Genomic DNA, 22,548 nt, shown 5'->3' on the forward strand with positions numbered 1-22,548 from the left:
TGGAGAGTGGGGAGACTGGATGTTGATTATGCAATACACACACACACACACACACACACATTTACTGGGTTTTGATTTTGAAATTACATAAGAATTGCAATATACTTTTATGTGATAGGCACAAATTTATGAGATCATCTGTCAGCCATGAGTTATACTTGAATGGCCTGAAGTTTTATTCTACAGGAGATGGGGATTATTTATGTTTCTTATATATGTGTGTATGTATGTGTATGTACTGTACATATGTACTGTTAATCTGGTTTTAATTTGATATTTACTGTAATATTGGTTTTATAAGGCTGTCAGCCGCCCTGAGTCCGGTAAGGAGAAGGGCGGGATACAAATCAAATAAATAAATAAATAAATAAATAAAATATGTGTATAAAGAATATATATACACAGACACACACATACATACATACACATATTTACACACATATACATATATAAGTATATATTTACAAAAGTTGTTATTTAAGTCAAGTTACTATTGAACATTGAGACACGTTTCAGTGCACTTTTGTATCCTAGGGAAATAAAAAGATATACAAATATATCTAGTTAAAACACTAGCTATATCAATATATCACTATTAAAATGAAGATCCTTTAAACGGAATTGAAATATTAAGTGGCAAATTAAAATGGTACATTAACAGATTTTAAGATTAATAAACAGAAAATGAAGATATTAACAAAAATGTGAAAATAGAAGATCAAACAGAACTTATTAATAAAATGAGTTTTAAGACTGGGAAGGTAACGTATTTGTCACTATGACAAATATGAACTGTATTTTATTTCAAAATAACTATGTTAAGACATAGTATGAAATTAAGAAGAGTATATTAAGATTGAAAAAATTACAACTTGTCTTTGCTGGAGAAAAATTTTGTGATAAAAAAAATCAGTATCTTGCCTAGAGTGATGTTTTTGTTTCAGACAATACTTGTTTTGTCAACTAATGCATCATTTAAACAGTGGCAGAAAGATATATCTAAATTTGTCTGGTAGAAGAAAAAAACAATCAGTTAAATATAAGTTGCCACAGATGCAAAGGAAAGAGAAGGGTTGGGTTTACCTGATTTGAAATTATATTTTGCAGTTTGTTTGATTTGAATAAAAGAGTGGATGTTGCTGACAAATAAATCCTTTATAGTTAGAAGGACATGACCTGAAATTTGTGGGCCATGGTAATATGGATATGATAAAGTCAAAGTTAATATGGATTTCAAAAATCATTAGACATGTGATATTGAGAATACTGCAATAGATACAAATCCAGGCTATGCCTAAAACCACCTTTATATATCTCCACATGAAGCATTTATGGACAAGAAATAACAGGCAAACACATTCAAGAGGAAATGTAAAATAAAATCAGGAGAAGAACTTGTGGCTGAATAATACAGTTGTCAATGGTTCTCTTATTTACAATTTTTTTATATTCCATTCAATCATATCTGATTCTTGGAGACTGCTTGGATAAGTCTCTGCAATTTTCTTGGTGTGGTTTTTCAGAAGCGGTTTGTCATTGCCTCCTTCCTAGGGTTGAGAGAGAGTGACTGGCCCAAGGTCACCCAAGGTGGCTGTGAATCTAAAGCAGAAGTAGAACTGACCGACTCCTGTTTTTAGCCTGATGCATTAAGCACTACACGAAATTGCCTTTCTTACAAAGAAAGAATTATACTAGACAAAAGAATTCATGTTTTTGAACACTTTTTAGAAAGGTTTGAAATGGAATTGTGTACGTGTATTAATAAAGTTAGTAAATGTAATAACTTTTATTGACATTTGAAACAGAAGAACAAGTGGAGTGTATGATAAACTATGGTAAACATTTTGGTTATAATATACTGAGGGAATAGTGAGAAAATTTGTGGCTGAAAGGATTGAAATGTGTATTGTGTTATTATCTTAAAGAGAAGTTTTCTTAAAAAAATATGTACCATTGGTGCATGTCATCAGAGAAATTGTCTAGAAAGTATAACAGCACTTCAAATTTATGTTGTAAATGTGAACAAGAAGAAAGGACATTTTATTATCTTTGGTGTATGTGTATAAAAGCTAGAAAATTCTGGATTCGAATACATTGATTCAGAAGATTTTAAAGATTAATATAGAATTGAAATCAAAAGTTTTTCTTTTGGGATTGATGGACAAACAATTGGAAAAAGGTCATGGAATTTTATATTTGTACATGATAACCATAGCAAGATTATTTAATGCACGAAGATGGAAATGTTCTATTTCTATTTTACCCCCCCCCCCTTTTAAAAGGATGTCATTATTAATTGTGTTCTTTCTCTAAAATACAAACTGAAATGGAGAATGTTGATCTCCACTAAGAGAATATTTATCTCACAGTAGTGACAGCCCTATTTTCTGCATTTCACAATATCCTCCCATTTCCTCAGAGTGGTAGGATACATAGTAGAGCCAGTAGAGTAGATTTAGCATTAAGGCAATGAATAGAGGAAGCTGGTGTAGGCTGTTTAAAGATAAGAATGAAAAGCAGCTTTATAGTTAAACCTGGAGATAGATTGGAAACCAAGCAAATGCCACAATATTGGAAGTTTATAATCCACAAGCTCCAGTTAACACCTTGTCAGCTCAGGGGCTGCCACAAAGAAGGAGGAATCAACTTCTTCTCCAAAGCACCTGAAGGCAGGACAAGAAGCAACGGATGGAAACTAACCAAGGAGAGAAGCAACCTGGAACTAAGGAGAAATTTCTTGACAGTCAGAACAATTAATCAGTGTGTGTGTGTGTGTGTGTGTGTGTGAGAGAGAGAGAGAGAGAGAGAGAGAGAGAGAGAGAGAGAGAGAGAGATTTAAAATGAATAGTGGTACTGATGCATGATGAAATGCAGGATGCTTCAACTGTCTGTACTCAAAAGTTTGCGATGGGAACTATTAGAGCCAAAGCTACACTACAAAGTCAAAAAAAAAAAACCCTCAAAAAATAAAACAAAACAAAAACACCCCAGCAGGCTATAGCAGTTCACTTTTGTACCATTCACAGATATGTCTATCTAGGAAGTCATCAAACTCCAGTAGACAAAAGTTATCATAATTAAGGAAATAGAGCACTGGCCAGATGTTCTTTAATATTGTTTAGATGGGTTGGAAGGATGAAAAGGAATTGAACTCTGATTGGCTCGTGATGTGAGTGCTGGACTTGCAACTATTCAGTCCATATTACAGTACTCAGTTCATATTGCATCAAGGAGAGAAGCAAGCTAGAATTAAGGAGAAATTTCCTGACAGTTAGAACAATTAATCATTGGAACAACTTGCCTCCAGAAGTTGTGGGTGCTCAAACAGTGGCAGTTTTTAAGAAGAGATTGGACAGCCATTTATCTGAAATGGCAGGGTCTCCTGCCTGAGCAGTGGGTTGGACTAGAAGACCTCTAAGATCCTTTCCAGTTTTGTTATTATCGGCAAACAATAAAAATGATCAACACTCGGCTAGGTGCAGTTCCTGGATGCGACTTTTGCCAGCCTGTACTGCAGAAACGAGTTTAGTTTTTCAAGGCTTTGAAAAAGCTTGTCACTTTCCCATTTTAAATTATACACAGCCTCCAGTCGCTCTACGAGGATATATAAATACAAAATCTCGATGTAGATGGGGGTGCTTTTGGAGAAGAGGCCAGCCTGCTGAAGGTCTGAATTCTCCCAAGCACGTCGAAGAGCTTCTTTGATCACAGATTTTAATCACGACTATCTTTTACGTTCGGTGCATTTCCTTCTCATAACTGCACGTTCTCCGTTCTCTTTGTATGTTCCAATCTCGTATGCTTATCGGTAGATATGGGGCAGGGGTAGGCAACGTCGGCTCTTTTATGACTCATGGACTTCAACTCCCAGAATTCCTGAGTCAGCTATGCTGGCTCAGGAATTCTGGGAGTTGAAGTCCATGAGTCATAAAAGAGCCGACGTTGCCTACCCGATTTGGGGAAATGGTGGGGGGAGAGAAAGCGCGGAAGCCCCCGTTCTTTTATCAGAGCAACGCTGCAGCGCGCGCAGCTCCGAACTGAATGAGGAGAACCTGCGGGCGACCGCAGCCTGCGCTGAACTGAATGTAGCCTCCAACCAGGATTGGTTGAGCGTGTGCTTATCCCCCTCCCCTCTCCGCGCGCCTGATACTTCGCTGGCGACTGATTCGCCCGCCTAAACATGTCTTTCAAGCAATGGCAACCGGCCGTCGTCCCCTTTTCCGGGTTGGCCACGGTCCGAAGCGGGCCTCGCCGCTTGCCAATCAAACGACGATCCAATCAGAAGCGGATCCAATGGAGTTAACCAATCATCTGCAAGTTGCTTGTCGGTGACGAGATTCAAACGCCGGGAAACGGCACCTCCACCCCCATCAGTTCAGGTGAAGAGGAGTGTTAATAACACGAACGTGGTGAGTTGCTCAGTAAATGGCTCTTCCCCTTCGGGCCTCGGTGGAGTCTTGCTCCGTTATTAGTGAATAGGGCTCCTCTGAAGGCGAGCGCGGTGCCTTTGATGCCCCTTCTGGCATTCAGGCCTCTTCGGCGGCCGGGCCCGCTTCCTTCCAGCTGGGGGGCGTTTTCGCGCGTCTCTGTCCGTTTTACTGCTTTTTCCCGTCCCCTCTTGAGTTGCTGTCCTTCTCGGTATATTCATTTCGTTTCCCCTTCCTCGACTGCCGACCTCGCCTCCCGGGTTTTGACTTTGGCTGAAGGCCGAGCTCCCCTACTCGATTCCGCTGATCCCTGAGCAAGATCCTGATTTCCAAATCCTCCCCATAAAAAAAGGGGGTTGGTCAACCAACCAGTGGTGGGATTCAGCCGGTTCGCACCACTTCGGCAGAACCGGTAGCTAATTCTTTGTTGCCCAGGCCCTGAATGGACTTTCAGAAGTGGCATCCACACAGAGAAACGGTTGTTCACATATTTGAATCCCACCACTGCAACCAACCCTTTACAGACAAGGCCGGAACACATTCAAAAGGATCAGGGAGCCAGAGTGAGGCATGAAGTGCTGCGCTCAGACAGTCAGGTTTTTTTGGGGGGGAAAGGGCTCCTGAAAGATTCCATGGATTTCTGTAGGTGGTGTGGGTTTGAATGTACAGACGTTTTCTTCTTTCCCATAAAGTGGTTTCTAGTTGTGCCACGGGTTCTCAACTTTAGGGGTGCTGCAACTCTCATCCCTTTACTTGTATCTACGTATTAGGCAAAACAATGGTAGAATCCTCTTATTTTCCAAAACGAGATCTTTCAACAGGAAGCAATCGGGAACGCAGCCAAATTCATAGCTGCTTCTCAAGGGGAAGGATTACTGCAACAGCCCCTGAGGGCATTACTTTTACTCAACTTTACCCTGGCCCAGAAAAACTCAACTCTGCTACTATCCCTCTGGGCAGAGTGGGAGCAAATACCCAACAGTGATCCAGCCTGGAGCTGATACATCACTGATGCCTGCTGCTGAACCTTGGAAAGGAAGCAAGTGCTTCCAGTCCTGCTTGGAAAGCTACTTGTTGCCTTGTCCAAACCACTTGCTGGAGAAAGAAGGTATCAGCGTAGGTTGCCTGACATGTATGTTTTTGCATTCTGCCATTCAGGATTACATATATATTCCAGTCAGAACAGAGTCACTTTATATAATGAGATGGGCAACACACACCACACACACACACACACACACACACACACACACATATCTTGAGTTTGGTCAAGATAATTCTTCTCCCCTGTCTCATAGCTAACAAAGTGAGAAAGAACCTCTCCCCTGTCTCATAGCTAACAAAGTGAGAAAGAACCTGTGGCCTAGAGGTTAATACATCTGCCTAACATGCAGACAGCCCAGGTTCGAATCTCAGAAGGGTATGTCTGGTTGAAAAGAACTAAAAAGTTCGAAATGGCTATCCCAGTTCTCCCTTAATTCTTTGTTAGCAATCCAAATTTTGAAATATATATATATATTTATATCAGAAACATTTTTGTGTAATTAAAACTTTCTGAAGGAAAAGTAACTTTATTCATGATTATTATCTGCCTCAGTATTCGAATTTGGATAGGAACAGTCAATCAAATTTCAAATTTATTATAGCCCTGAGGCCAGATATAAACAAGATATTGAATAAAAGAAGTATTACATCCATATATATGTCTATAAAAGAAAATAAGTATATGGAGTGTAACAAAAATTAAGAACCTAACCTACCAAAATAAAGCCAAATAAAATACTATTATAAAAAATTTCAATTCTAAGTAGTGGTATGGTGTATCATAGAAATAGTAGAACAGAACTGTGCAACTTGAGATATTATTTTTGAGTCCTTGTCTGAGAGTAGTAACATTAAATAGAAATCTCACTCCCTACCTGGAAATTTCTTCAAGCTAGGATATGTAAGACTCTGTCTATAATTCTTATATAGAGAACAGTATAAGAGCATAAGGCCTAGAGCAGTGATGGCAAACCTTTTAGAGACCAAGTGCCCAAACTGCAACCCAAAACTCACTTATGTATTGTCAAGTGCCGGGTGGGCGTGGCCCATTGGGTGTGTGTGGCCCATTGGGTGGGCGTGGTTTCGGTGATAATGGCAGACTAGGGACTAAAAAGTTCAATCAATTCCAACTTTGCAAGATCTTCAACTCCGCAAGGAGTTGAAATTGATTGATTGATTGAACCTTTATTTTTTTTTGCACATGGCGGCAGAGGCCTAAAGCGAAAAGGTTTTATAAAACCCAGCTGAAGGCCTAGGACTGGGGCGATGATGTGTGTACCTACAGAGAGGGCTCTGCGTGCCACCTGTGGCACGCGTGCCATAGGTTCGCCACCACGGGCCTAGAGTTTCTTCTGTTGAACCGTCACTACATGGAAATAACCAAAGATACATAGGAGTACCTTTAAAATGTTCCAAGAAGGACTGCTAAGGGTATCGTATCCAACCTGGCTAAAGTGAAGGCCTTATGAAACTTTAAAATTGGAATGGATGATAAATATATGGCTGGAAGGGCAGTGTATGATACCTTACTTAGGCTTATTTGGAAATCTGTATTCCAGATTTGTTGCTTTCTAGCATTATAAAAACCTAATGTGCATAGTTTTTCCATTGAGAAGTCCAACAACTGAATTTTATCTAAGGCTTTTTTAAGCCAGGATGATTTAGGCAGGAGCAGTTTCTTTTGCAGTATTAATAGCAGACCTAAGCTGGAACCAATGCTGTGTTGTTGTGTTTGTGTTGTTTTGTTATCCTCTATATCAGGGCTTTTCAACTGGTGGTACGCGTACCACCAGTGGTACTTTGGCACGTGGCAGGTGGTACGCGCCCTCCTAGACTAGTGTAGCGGGGAGGGAATGAGCTGAAGTGACCCAAGCCTGAGGGAGAGGCAGCTGGAATTGCAGGACTGTCTGGGCACGCCAGAAGCCCCAGGAGGGTTGGCAGTCCTCCAGTTGATTGGCTCCAGCTGATTGATGCTTCTGGAAGCAGCCCGGAGCTGGAGGTGAACTGGAGAAAAGGGGAAGGGAGAAGAGGAGAGGATATAAAAGGAGGCGGTTTTGGTGGGGAAGGGGAAAACAAAGACAACAGGGAAAGAAGGGGACGGAGAAGAAGCAGTGGAAGGAGAGCTTGGCAGGCAGGGAGGAAAAAGAGACAGGGAAGAAGAAGAAGCAGCTATTGCTGGAAGAAAAGGTCCCCTGGTTCGTTTTCTCCAGCCAGGAGAATGCAATCAGCGCTGATGAAATGAAAAGCCAGGAGACATGTCAGAAATGAGGTTGGTTTATTTTGGAAGCCAGTGGGTTCCTGGTCAGCTAGCAGCTTGAATGGGTTACCATGAGGATTTTTATACCGTTTTTACAGCGATTTGTAATTTAGAGGCTCGGTTTGTGTGCTTTGGTTGTTGGAATATTTTAGTCTGTTTCACAAAGGCTGACAATGAGTCCAAAGTGTTGACTTCTGTAGGTTTAATCCCTTTAAAGAAATGTAATTAGTTTTACCCCCTTATCTTGAGTCTGTCTGTGGCTTTTAGAAAGTTTTCTTTGAAGGTAAACAGGCTTAATTTAAGGCTAAAGCTTTTCGCAATTGCCGAGCCTTTGCTACATTGTTTAAAGTGAGATGCCTGAGGCACCTTAAAGAAAAAAAAAACCCGGAGCTTAGTGTTTCTTTATTCTGTATATTATAGAATAAAATACAAACATATAAAAGCAAATAACAACAAATGAATCTAATCAGTAAAATCCCAAATCTCTCCCCCCTATTTTTTTGGACCATCAAGTTTTTGACACCTTGCTAAGCACTGGTGGTACTTGAATATTGTCATGTCCTAAAAGTGGTTCAATCTGTGAAAAGGTTGAAAAGTCCTGTACTAGGTGGTACCTCCCACAATGACCTTGAAGTATCGGGTTTTTTTTTTAACATGTTCTCCAGAAGCCTTGTTACTTTAAGACCTGGAATAGTTTTCTTCAGCTTGAGCATCTTGCTGTATAGGAAATCCTTGAATTAAAATCACAATTGGGACCAGAATTTTCATCACTAGCAATGTGGGGATTATGTGAAATATGTGACAGCACTGCTTAACAACAGTACTTCCAGTTGCAGTTGATCAACCAGGACAGTTCTATTTATTCACATTTATTCTGCCCTGCCGCAATCACCTTCGCTTCAACTCACCCAACCCACTGGGCTTCTAGAATTGCATCCAACATGAGCTGCAGTGTGTGTGCTGTGCCTCTGGGAAGCCTGCAACCTTCAGCTTCCTCTAGTTATGCCATCTCCCAAACAGCCTCCATCTTTGCCCAAGGAGCCTCTGCCAGCTCCTCTGCCTTAACCATCAAAGAGTGTTCCACCACCCTGTTACTGTGTTTCCTCGAAAGTAAGATCTACCCCGAAAATAAGCCCTAGCTCAGTGGTTCTCAACCTTTTTAATGCCGCGACCCCAACCGGTCGTAAGTCGAGGACTAAACCGGTCGTAAGTCGGGGACTAAACTGGTCGTAAGTCGAGGACTTTCCCTGCCCGGGAGCGCCGTACATGCGTGGTTCCGCCCCCTGCGCCGGCCGAGGTGTAGCTGGCAAGCGGCAGAGACGGAGCAGGCCGACCACCAGCTGGCCCAGCTCAAGGGAGGTAAGGCACCCGCCGGAAAAGGGGAAAAAAATGGCAGACAGCCTTGCTTGGCGACCCCCGTGAAATGGTCGATCGACCCCAAATGGGGTCACGACCCATAGGTTGAGAACCACTGCCCTAGCTTGATTTTTGGGGGTGGGCCTAATATAAGCCCTACCCCCAAAATAAGCCCTAGTTTGGGGGCAAGGCACATGCCTAAAAATCAAGCTAGGGCAGGAGTGGGGGGTGGAGCTTACCATTGCAGCCAGGCCCTCCCATGGATCGACACTTCCTCGCCTGCCCAGTTCTTCTGCAGCCGAAGGAGCAGTTTCATTCTGCAGCTGAGGATGGAGCTCCGGCCTGCATTTTTCAGTCAGAGGCCTTTCCAGAAAGCCTCTGCAGTCGAGAACCGAGCTATGGATTCAGTCCAGATAACTGGATGAGTGGTTGATGTGAAAGAGCTAAGTAGTAAGGAATACTTTGTGATGGGAAGATGGCATGATTTTGACAGGAGAGAACAAAAGTTATATAGACCAGGGCTTTTCAACCTTTTCACAGATTGCATCACTTTTAGGACATGTCAATATTCAAGTACCACCAGTGCTTAGCAAGGTGTCAAAAACTTGATGATCCCAAAAAATAGGGGGGGGGGGAGATTTGGGATTTTACTGATTAGATTCATTTGTTGTTATTTGCTTTTATATGTTTGTATTTCATTCTATAATATACAGAATAAAGAAACACTAAGCTCCGGATTTTTTTTTCTTTAAGATGCCTCAGTCAAGTGTTGAATGGGGTATGTGTGTGTGATTTGAAGCCTCCCGGTCCGGTTAGACTTCTTGGTGGTCTTTGATACCAATCTTACAGAACCCACTCATCAGAGTTGAGGATTGAGGGCACTGTTTTGCAGTGGTTCTATTCCTCTTCCGGGGGCCAGTTTTAGTCTAAAGTGATAGGGTGATAGGAGACAAGAAGTTTGGTGATACCTTGGCTTCTAATATGTGCAGTGCTGCAAGGGTTGGTCTTTTCTGCTCTTTAATGTCTATGTGAAACTCCTGGGAGTGGTCAGTGATGATATCAAACTCCTGGTGTGCCAGTTGTATATTTACCTAGTGGAGGAGGACTTCATTGTAATCAAATTGCCACCACCACCTGATTGCACGATTACAGCACATTTTACAGATAGTCCTCCAATTAGGACAATCGAGCCCAAACTTTTCATTGCTAAGTGAGACAGTTATTAAGTGAGTTTTGCCCCATTTTATAATCTTTCTTGCCACATTTGTTAAGTGAATCACTGAGGTTGTTAAATTAGTAACATGATTGGTAAGCGAATCTGTCTTCCCCATTGACTTTGCTTATCAGAAGGTTGCAAAAGATGACCAGATGATCCCAGGACACTGCAACCATCATAAATATGAACCAGTTGCCGAGCATCCAAATTTTGATCACGTGACCAGGGGGATGCTGCAACAGTTGTAAGTGTGAAAGATGGTCATAAGTCACTTTTTTCAGTGCCATTGTAACTTTGAACAGTCTCTAAACGAATGGTTGTAAGTTTGGGACTATCTATATATTGGGTTGCTCTTAAAGACAATTTAAAAACTATAATTGGTTCATAATACAGTGACTTGTGTACTCTGATTCCCAACAATGGGAACAGCTGTATTTGAAGAAATTAAAACAACTAGAGAAATATATTATGAAGTTAAATGACAATCTATATTCTATAGAATATTGTTTGTATTGAAGAAAAGAATTAAATCGGCACTTTTTGCAATTCTCCTTTCTAGTGGATTAGGTGTGTATCAGAAAGCATTCTAAATGTGTCTACTTCCCTAGAAGGAGCACTACAGTGTGCCATCAGAAAGTGGGCCAATTGAGATCCAAAATGCATTTGCTTGTTTCCAAACTCTTGCAAGTCCATATTTGTTCAAGATGCTAGGATCAGTTAAGGCAAGGGAGTGATTTGTTTGTGGAGAAAAAAAAAAATCAGTTTAACCAGAGGAACAAACTGAGCAAAACCTTTTATTGCCAGTGGGAAAAGTTGCATAACACTGTGATGGTGTAAATGCAAATTATTTCCTCTCACTTCCACTTGAGTGAGATGTGGGGCATTAGGTCTGGTGTTGGTATCAAACTGTGTTTCTTAATTCTTGTGTGAGTGTGGGAATGCCTTGTTGAGAGCAAGATTCTAAAGTAGTAATCTTGCTTAATTTTAAAGGACTATTTAAGATAGACTGAAAGATTTTGTGTCTTCATGTGCATATGCAATTATGTTAGAAAATGAATATGAGATTACTGTTGACATTTGCTTTCCAAATTGTTTTTATTTCAACTTACAGTGGTGGAGTTCTTTATAGGATTATGTTATGCTTGTTGTCATTGCCCAGTACGAGTAACTGAGAGTAGTGTTTTCTTAGCCAATATGCTAAGCTTCAAGTCGGTTTAAAATTATATTAAACAAAAGAATTTATTGGCTAAATTACAGAGTTATAGATAATGATCAAGTCTTGTTGATACTTGAAAGATAAAATCTAAACATATATCCTATCTTTTCCTTTAACTATGGATTTCCCTAGCTATAACCCACCAAGCTAATGATCAACAGAGCTTGATAAACTGTGAATCTATAAAACTAGATGTGATTGTCAAGCACCTACCCCAATGCATATTGTGGGTTGCATTTCACTTTTGTAGATTGGAAGGTAACTAGGCCTGATTTCTTGTAATACTTTTATGGATGTCTTTGAAAGTATCATCGCTGCAGTCTCAGTTCTTACAGTCAGGTTACAGTAATACAGGTAGTCCTCGAGTTATGAGTGCAATAGAGCCTGCCCATTCCACTCGTAACTCAAAAACTTATAGAGTGAATCTTGTACCTCAAACAAGATCACTCCCTTGCTTGTTAAAATGCATGTGGCTTGTTATCTCAGGGTGGGGAAGGCCATGGAGGGCCTAGTGATGGAACAGGCCCCCAAGGCCTCCCCGATCCAGTAAGATACCTCATGCTTCCCCCTCCCTTCCTGCCGCACCGGACTCACCTGGAAAAGATCTGTCTCCTCTCTGCCGCGGTTCCTGCTGCCGCCTGGATCTGAGGTCGGGGGACGCTTCTGCGCCTTCCCCATGGCCCAATCCGGGCTTCAGAAGCCTTTTCCAGGCCGCTGGGGTCAGAAACGTGCCACCGGAGGGCTATGTAAGTGTCCCCCGGCCTCAGATCCGGGTGGCAGAGGCCTAGAAAAGGCCTCTGACGCCCCGATCCAGTCTCCGGAGGCTGGAAATGTCCCCCGGTTTCTGTTCCATTCTCTGTTGTAGAGAACAGAGACCTAAATTACCATGAGATCATGTGAGATCAGTAACATGAGGTCTTGTCCCATTGTTCTCGCATGATCTTGCATTAATTTAGGCCTCTATACTCTGAAGGCCTGGAGCAGCCAAGAAAGCAAAGGATTTTGATCTTCGCAGGGTGAGTATTGAAGATCTGGTGCTTAGGGAGACCTGGGCGGGGGTAGGTAGGTAGGGAATAACCAGGTTGAATGTCGCAGTGCCACTGCGGTCGCTCGTAAGGGCAAATGACTGCCATGGTGCTGCAATATTCATAATTTTGGAACTTGCTCGTAAGCACTAGGGGGCGCTCATCATGTAACTTTGAACGAGCATTAAGTGAATGCTCGTAACTCAGGGATTACCTGTAATAAAATTAGTACTCATCTGATTCAAAATTATGGGCTAAGCACCTAAAGTACTCTAATGATTTCCTTTCCACAATATAGAAAAAGAACTGTATCATAACAAAATCCATATGACTGTAAGTCAGTCTTTCTTACAATAATTCAGTGTTACTGCTCTAATAATAGTCAAGGAAACTGTAGGTACACTAAAGAGAGAAGATGGCAAGGAAATAACAGGCCTCAGGGAGAAAGCAGAGCTGCTTAACTCATACTTTATATCAATCTTCACACAGAAAGAAACCATAGCCCAACATACCAAAAAAACTACTGCAAAATATAAATTAGAAACAAAAATTAAAATAAGCAAGAAAATGGGCCCTACCCAACAAATGAGTTTCAATGTGAAGAAAAGCAAAATTTTACAATTAGGCAGGAAAAATCAAAGGTACAAGTACAGATTGGGCAAGACCTGGCTTAAAAACAGTAACTGTGAGAGGGACCTTGGAGTCCTAGTGGATGATCTCTTAACCATGAGCCAGCAGTGTGCAGCAGCAGCCCAAAAAGCTAATACAATCCTGGGTTGTATAAACAGAGGCATAAAATCAAGATCACACAAAGTATTATTACCGCTTTATAAAACCCTAGTAAGACCACACCTGGAATACTGCAGCCAATTTTGGTCATCATATCACAAAAAAGATGTTGAGAGTTTGGGAAAAAATCAGAGAAGAGCAACTAAAATGATCAAAGGCCTGGAGACTAAAACATACGAATAATAGCTGCAGGACTTGGGTTTGGCTAGTCTAAAGAAAAGAAGAAATAGGGTAGACATGATTGCAGTATTCCAGTATTTGAGGGGCTGCCACAAAGAAGAGGGTGTCAAACTATTCTCCAAAGCACCAGAGGGCAGGACAAGAAACAACGGTTGGAAACTGACCAAAGAGAGAAGCAACCTGGAATTAAGGAGAAACTTCCTGACAGTGAGGACAATTAACCGGTAGAATAGCTTGCCCCCAGAAATTGTGGGCACTCCATCACTGGATATTTTAAAAAGAGGCTAGACAATCATTTTTCTGAGATGGTATGGTTCTCCTGCTTGAGCAGAGGGCTGGACTAGAACAGGGCTTTTCAACCTTTTCACCCATTGTACCACTTTTAGGATATGGCAACATCCGAGTACCACCACTCGCCTAGCAAGGTGTCAAAAACTTGATGACCCAAAAAAAAAGAAGGAAAAAAGTGATAAAGTACAGGCAGTCCTCGACTTACAACAGTTCGCTTAGTGACTGTTCGAAGTTACAATGGCACTTTAAAAAGTGCCCCCCAAGCCACAGCTGAGCAAGACACCTGCCTGCCCGCCCGGCGGCGCTCTTCCTCCTGTCGGAGGTTTTCACTGTTGTGAACATTTCTGTTGAGGATTGGTAGCGGGGGTGGGGTGGGAGGGTGTTTGGTTTTTATTTCCCCTGTCTGCTGGGTGGTTGCAGCAGGTTTTGGTCACTTCACATGACCCTGGGACACTGTGACCGTCATAAATATGAATCAGTTGCCAAGCATCTGAATGTAAATCACAAGACCCTGGAGATGCTGCAACATTCCAGCTGATTGGTGCTTCTTCAGGGCTCAGCAGAAGCACCAGGATCAGCACCGAGCTCCAGCTGGAGCCCGGCACTGATCCTGGTGCTTCCACTGAGCCCTGACAGCCCTGAAGAAGCGTCGATCAGCTGGAAAGCGGCACCGATCCTGGCGCTTCCGCTGAGCCCTGACAGCCCTGCAGCTCCAGCCATCTCTCGCTCAGGCTTATGTGGTGCTGCCACCAGTTCAGCTCATTCCCCTCCCCCGCTACCACTTTTCTAGGGTGGTCACGTACCACCTGCCAGGTGCCAATGTACCACAGGTGGTACCCGTACCACTGGTTGAAAAGCCCTGGACTAGAAGACCTCCAAAGTCCCTTCCTATTCTATTCTATTCTATTCTATTCACATTTTTTGCAGCTTGGTACCATTTTCCTCATTCACTTACATTTTCTTTGAACTGTCCACATTATGGAAGGGCCTAATGAGAAATTCTATGGATGCATAAAAGGATCCACAAGATAAAAATCCATTTTATCTAACACTAGATAAATTTCAAATCAAAGCAGTTTATAATAAAACATTAGTTTCATCATTTTTAAAAAAGTTCTTCATGCAATTATTTTTTTTCCAGTTTTCATCAAATCTGGTATTACAGTTACTATAATTCTAATGATTCTGCATTGTGTGTAATCAAATACATCAATCCTCTGTTATTAGAAAATTGAATATGTGTGTGTTAAGAATGCAACAATGGCTGGTTCTGCATATGAATTAATTTTTATGCAGGGGAATCATACTGTGTAACTACCATATATTCTGATAAATGAACACAAACTGGTCTTCATTAACCAATATTTTCAAGAAGGAAAAACAGCTAAGATTTTTAGAGGGAAAAAAAACCCAGGAAAAATATTGAGATGTATAAATGACTAAAGGTGTGCTTTATTCCCCCCCCCCCAAGAAGAGGTAGGGGAACTACTAGCAGTGAAGAGAATTGTTTGAGAAAAAGAAAAAAACAGAAAAGAGGTTGAACAAGAAAGAGCAACACTAGTTAACTAGTTTTAGCAAATTAATGAAGGAAAGCCAATCTCAAGAATAGATTAAACAGAAGAGTCAGTCATTCCCAATTTGCTGATAATATCCACTAATTCAGACTGTAAGAAATAGGAGAAAATCCAGTTTCCCAAGTGAAAATAAGTCACCACACAGCCTAGAAAGATGGTTAAGCAAGAATGACTCAAACAAGTGACCGCCTTTGTCAGCTCTTCAAAGTAGGCAAGGTCAAGAAACAGGTAGTATTAGGAGTCTTTAATACACTTTAATGAGGTTAAGATTATTGCAACAGACTCTGGAAAGCTTGTCAAAGGCCCTTTCTATTTCCAGTTATACTTAACCAAACAAAGTGGAGCTGTTTTTCATTTTTCTTTTTCAGGCTTTCTACTTTCCTTCGAGTAGGATACCTTTCCTGTAATGGTTCAGCATTCTCCTCCCACTTACATACCTTCACGTCCCGCAGGATTGTTGAAAAACATGTGCTCAGCAATAAATGTACTTCATTTAAGAGGATGAAAGCTTAAGGTGTCTATTAAACAGAGGCCCTCTCCCTTCCTTCAGAGCAGATGTATGCAGACGTTAGCTACACCACTAAAGAAGGAACAGGGGCACTAGAAACAATTTATTTTTGAGAGCAGAATTCTTTCCATTAATCTGGTTCACAGAAGTATTACAAAGAAGTAGAAATAAAGGAAGATTTGAATGTTTTTCCTAGCAAAATATCACCAATGCATTTAGCAATAGATTAAAAAAAATGACATATTTATCTCACATCCTAAATTGTATATTTTTGATTTAGACTCAGAATGAGGATGGACTGGGGAGAGGCAAATGTGGCAATTCTGTGAGGTGGCTTTGTACTGCTTCAACTGGTTGCTTTTGGAACTTTTCCCATCTCGGTATGCCATGACTAGATTGTTAATGTGCTCCCTTGCCAGGAAACCTGAATGTATATGCTACACGTGATTATGTCACATTTTCAGAAAAGTTGCTTGGCTGGCTTTGTGGGAACAGAGAAAATATTGCATTAAAAACGAAGCTAAGCAAATGCAAATATTTCTTACCAAGTTACTTATTTTTCAATGTACAAATTAATATGATTTCATTGCATTTTAACTGAATTCTTAGTATATGTGCTGCATAAAGCATAATGTGATAGGTCTGAATTATTCTATTTTACTGAAATGTATAGCATTACAATGTTTTTGCACTAAATTATTTGTGTAAAATATTTAAAGCTAAAGTTAAACATTCAGATTTTTAGAAAGCTCTATATTTAATATGAGTTTCCTTTTTCTAGAGATGCAGGAAGACGATTTAAGTGAAAAAGGTCTGTTTGTCGCATCTATTATGAGTAGAGTTAGAGACTTAAAAAGCAAATATAAAAATGAAGATAACGTTACAGATGAACTTAACTTTACTAAAGTATCAACTGATACAACAGGTATGCAACGTTTTAGCTAAATTAATGATCAACTGAATAGAATTCCTTCCTCCAAATAATGTCTATTTTCTTTATTTTTTTTTTTAACAAATTATGTTCAGTGGACATGTATTAAATTTCTTCTGACATATAAAATAAATGTAGTTTCTCTTCTATAACTATTACTTTCTATTTCCCCCCCAGCCTTTTTCTAAGGCAGCTATATGTTTTTGTATTGATACTTGTTTAACTGTTTGTTCCCTGAATCTTAAAGATTTAAGTAATACTTATTTTTAATAGCCAAATATAAGGAACATTTGTTTATTTGTCAGATAATGACCTAAGCTAGAATGGCCTATTTTGAAATATGTTGCAAACGTGTCTTTAATACTTCATCATGTATATACAAAAAAGATGTTTCTGTGTGCACAAATACAGTATAGATAGGTACAGAAAAACACACATGTATGCTAACATCTTTGTTATACTTCAATCTTCAGTTACAAAGGGAACTTACAGTGGTCATTTGATACTTTGAGTTTCTTTCAACTAAATATTTGTGATTTGATTGCCAAACTTCTACATTTCTAGATATAATACATCTTCATATTTAATAAGAAATACTTCCACTCAAAAAGCATCAAAAGAAAATATTTAAGTGTCTTGCAATATCTGATGCTGTTGTGTAATGCACACCAACCAACAGTCCCTCTTCACAATTGTTGTGTTATAAATTATAATATGGATGTATAATGTGGATTGTTATATCTAGTTAGACACACACACACACATCTGTTTGTAGGCTATCTGTTTGTGAGGAATCTTTTCGTATATTAATTTTGAAGATGGATTTGTTTTTTTTAATACTGCCTTAAATACACTTTTTGTCTGTGTGTTTTAGATAATTCTGGAACTGTTAATCAGATTATGATGACTGCTAATAATCCTGAAGACTGGTTGAGTTTCTTACTCAAAATGGAGAAAGGGGGCACTTTTCAAACTGACACAAGCTTACTAAACAGATTGATTGGTCGTTACAGCCAAGCAGTTGCAGCATTGTCAGCAGAAAAATATAGCCAGAATGAAAATTATGCTCATATTCTGGTTAGATTTGCAGAACTGAAAGCGTAAGTATTTGCAATCTGGAAAAAAATTCAAATGGACTCACTTTAATGGTGTTTTACACAAAACCATGTTGATTTTAACTGAGTTTTGTTGAAGTCATAAAAGAGTGCATCTTCTAGAAAAGCAAAATAAGACTGTGATTTTAATTTTAATTGCTTCCTTTTTTCTCCTTTTGCTTTTGCTCTTGCATTTCTGGATTAGAGGCTTTGACTTTACACAGACCCCATCTAGAACATAAACTAGTCTTGCTAGATCAGGCCCATCTTAACTCAACATTGTATTTTACACATCCAGCCTCTGGAGTAATCTCAAGGAGGGGGTGGAGATAATATATGTTTCTATTGTTCATTTACAACTGGTGTTTAGAGGTATGTTTCCCTCAGACCGGAAATGGTATTAAGTCATCAAGGCTAATAGACCTTGATAGGTTTGTCTTTCATGATTTGATCCAGTTTTCTTTAAGGCCATCCAAGTAAATGGCTATCATTACAGTAATTGATTTTACAACTATTTTTTATTTTTATTTGTCAAATGTATATGGTTTCCTATCTAACCCAAATTGAATCTGGGGGGGAGGGGTGTACAATAAAACTAAGAATTAAAATATTTCTGTACTGTAAAATCCATCTTCCACAAACCTTCTAATATAGAGATACATCAGTAAATGTATCACATACATTCTTATGAAAAGCCAAGCAATTTCCTTATGAGTGAATCGTTGATTGTCTTTAATCAGTTTATAAACCTTCCTAATATGACACTTGTCAGTTGCTGTCACCAGTCTCCACTTTGTACATGATTCCACAGCTCTTCTTGGCTCACCATCCTCACATTGTTTGGGGCCAACGACATAGAATACCCACAGAAATCCAACCTATTACTTAAAGCACAGGAATGGGTACTTACTGCAGGCTTCTGCTTCCAAACAATAGCAACACAAGCCCCTTGGCTTCCCATCAAATGAAGTGACGGAGCAATGCTAAAGAACAGATGACAGATCTTCTGCCACATCAGTACTGCCATCTGTGGACAACTTATAACATTGGACGCATTTGTCATTCAACCTTTGCATGTGTAAAGTTAGGTAGTTATTTTGCCCTAATTTAAATTATTTAATCTCGACATAAGTTGATTGCATTTGCTTTTTGACTGATCATTCACCCTGTTCAAAATGATCCTTCTGGAGCTCTTCAGAATCTCATTACTTTTCGCCAGCCCAAAGAGATGGTGTCCTTTGCATACTTGGCCAATTCACTGTTTACTCTTTAAGTCATGATAATTAAAAGCAATTTAAAAACCAAAACATGTTCTTAGGTGACTCCATTTAATCACTTTCATCGATATTTTTGACAGTTCATTTGTATTTTTGTGTTACGTACTATATATACAAATTCTCAGAAGATCTTTATCTTCGATCCCTTAACCACTAATTCAAATGCTTTTAAAAAATTCAAGTAAGCAAAAAAGCTGATAAGGTGATTCCCAGCATTACATTTATGGAGGCTCTTGGAAAATCTTCCAAAGTCTGGGGAGGCATGAGTTACAAAATTCCATATCCTTCCCTTCTTTCTCATTTAATTGCCCAAAGTCTGATTTCATGGAGGGAGACTATTCAACAGGGCTCTTTTGAAAAGGAAAAACTACTTGGCTTCCTTCCCTTCATGGAAGTAGAGAAGACTTAGTAGGTTATCACAGGAAGAAGGCATTCGATAGGTTGATGGTGATTGGAAGAGCTAGTCTTGACAATACCTAATGTCATTTTTTAAAGAAATCCTTATTGCTCATTTTGTTTTTGCTACCTGTTTCTCAATTCCTTCCTTTCAAATGTTCAGCTCCTTTTGCTTTCTGAACACTACTAGAAATTCATGGTAGCTCATGCTTGGATTTGGTTGATCATGTGGAATTGTTGTGGAATATATTCTACTTGAGCCTCAATTACTATTTTAAATATCTTTGCTGGCTTTGACTAAGCAGAACTGGATATGATACTTCTATTAGAGATCACTGCTAGGGATGTAGGGAAGGATGGAAGGTAAAAAAAAATCCACAGAAAAAGTAATAGTGAAAGTTCTGCACTGTTTCCAAGAAACCCAGATGGATGTGTCTGATAAGACACCAAAGGTGAGTTTCATCTGAAGGAGATACCTTTATGGTATGAAGAATATAGTTTTATGTAAATGTTATAGCTTCTGCTATTCTGTAAGGGTTTTATTTATTTTTTAAAACCATATGTAACATTGTTTTTCTCTGAATTAATCAGTGGTGTCTTGGTTTTTTTATTTGCAGTTTTGAAGAACCAGAAGACGCACGTGATCAGTTCCATCTGGCTAGGCTGAACTGCAAGAAATTTGCTTTTGTCCATGTAGCTTTTGCACAATTTGAACTCTCACAAGGTTTGTAGGAACAGGTTTACAGTTAAATGTAGATTGCTGCTTTTAGCCTATCCTAGCCATATAGAGAGATTCAACTGTGTAGTTACACTCAATGTTTTTTCTTCTAAGCTTAGGTAGGAGAATACATTGATAATGGGATGATTAAATGGTTCTTTTCTTTTTAGAGATAGTTTCCAACAAATTTTATACCAAAGCGGAAAAAATTAGAATAGACCACTCCTTTATTGTAACTTGAGCATTATATTGTCCTGTCCTCACTCTGTAATTTTTTCATTTCACTACTTCTTCAATGCATTGAAAGTTCAATTGATCAAAATGAATTTTTAATTGCAGTATAAAGATATTTTTGCTGTGCGGTGCTTGGGTAGATGTATATTGAAATAGGGAATAGAAATAAACTAAGGTGGCATTTCTATGTAATAGTGATTATTTATGAAATAAATCTAAAATATTTATTTCTATAAAATATTACATCATGTATTTAATATACTTCTTTAATATACTTTTTGTATTTATTTCATTATAGAATGTGTATCCCATCTTTATTTTATATAGAAATAGAACAGAATAGAATAGAATAGAATAGAATAGAATAGCAGAGTTGGAAGGGACCTTGGAGGTCTTTTAATCCAGGTATGTCAAACTCGCAATGTCATGTGATGTCGCACGATGTATCGCAATTTCCCCCCATTGCTGGCGATTGCCCCCCATTGCCGACAGTTTGACATGCCTGTTCTAGTCCAACCCCCTGCTTAGGCAGGAGACCCTATACCATTTCAGACAAATGATTGTCCAATCTCTTCTTAAAAACTTCAAAATACATTATACATAATCCTCTCATCTCTTATTTTCTCCACCAGAGCAGCTCAATTAGGCAGTTTGGACTAAGAGAATAACTGGCCCAAAATCACTCCATTGGCTTTCATGCATAAGGGAGGACTAGAACTCAAGTCTTCAAATTTCTCTCTCAGCCCTTAACCACCTGCCAAACTGGCGCACATATTTAAATAATTTAATTTAATATTAAACTTTCAAGACAACTACATTAAGATTTTAGAAAAATACTGATATATACATTTTAAACCTAAATAAAGGAAATACAGGCAATGGTCACTTAATTATCCTAGATGGGACCAGCAACTCTGTTGCTTAGTAATGCGGTCATTACGCAAAATGTCATGTGACCACTCTGTTTAGTGACAGCAGTTCTGGCAATCCCAGTTGCTGTCGTTGAATGAATCTTGTGGTTGTTAGGTAAGGACCCACCTGGATCCAATCCATTCTTGGAAGAAAGTAAGGTACTGTCTCCACTTCATCTTCCTCCATCCACCTATCCCTTTCCACTGATTTCCCCTGCTGTTCAATCCTGCCTACAGTGCCCACCATATAACATGCCACAACTATACTGGTTGACTTTTTTTGTGCCAGTGCAGAGGGCGACCTTTTCTTGAATGCTGACCTTATTCTCCATTCGTGAAAGAAATCCCTAACCAAAAGTGCAAGAGAAGTCCCAGCTGGTGCATAAGAAGAAGGCCCTAGCTTCACTGGCACAAAAAGAAAGCCCTAGTGCAGTGGTGGTGAAGCTGTGGCACGCGTGCCAGAGGCGGCTGAGCCCTTTCTGTGGGCACGCGTGTCATCACCCCAGCAGAGTTCGCCAGAGTAGTGAGTACATGGCATTTGGAAGCGACGGGGAGGAAATGAGCGAGCAAGCTGTGTTGGCCCCACGGAGATGCCCTGGAGATGGTGAGGGACTGGCCCGGCAGCCCAGGAGGCGGTGAGCGCATGGGGGCTGACAGCATCCAGCAACAGGGGCTGCGTAGCCTGCTGTGAATAATGGGCTGGCCATCCAGCAGCAGCGCTGCGGTGGCACTGGCAGCACACGGAGTCGGGGGAGCACATGATGTGGACTGCCAGACATGCCTATTCCATCCCATCTCTTTTTGGTTGGAGAGCTGGTTGCCACTGGTCATCTCCTCAGCCCCCTTAAGGGTCTTGCCCTTGGCCCCCGGGTAGAGTGCATTCCCCGCGGTACCTTCCGCAGTCACCAGCCGCTTGCGCAGGTCCATTAGGCCGTCGCCTGGCTCACCTGGCCCAATAGAGATGGAGGGAAGGCACAGAATCTTAACTGGGACTGTGGGGCCATGGCACTGATGGGGATCCGGCTTTTCCCACTAGGAGTGGCCTTTGGCTTGCTGGGCATGGGTGTACTCTACCACCTCTACTCAAGCTTGCTAGCTGGCCAT

General features: G+C 40.2%; 1 protein-coding gene across 1 annotated transcript in view; it reads left to right on the forward strand.

The window, feature by feature from the left end:
* The first annotated feature begins 4,384 nt into the window (after positions 1-4,384).
* Positions 4,385-22,548, forward strand: part of TTK (TTK protein kinase) — a 44,331-nt gene continuing 26,167 nt past the window's right edge. Inside the window, exons 1-4 of the mRNA XM_015816809.1 lie at positions 4,385-4,409; positions 16,665-16,808; positions 17,689-17,914; positions 20,199-20,305. Coding sequence (XP_015672295.1) covers positions 16,667-16,808; positions 17,689-17,914; positions 20,199-20,305 — 475 coding nt within the window. The 5' untranslated portion in view covers positions 4,385-4,409; positions 16,665-16,666. The remainder of the gene's footprint in view (positions 4,410-16,664; positions 16,809-17,688; positions 17,915-20,198; positions 20,306-22,548) is intronic.

Source organism: Protobothrops mucrosquamatus, unplaced genomic scaffold (assembly GCF_001527695.2).
Source record: "Protobothrops mucrosquamatus isolate PMUCROS unplaced genomic scaffold, P.Mucros_1.0 scaffold503, whole genome shotgun sequence".
In the NCBI taxonomy this organism is placed as follows: Eukaryota; Metazoa; Chordata; class Lepidosauria; order Squamata; family Viperidae; genus Protobothrops; species Protobothrops mucrosquamatus.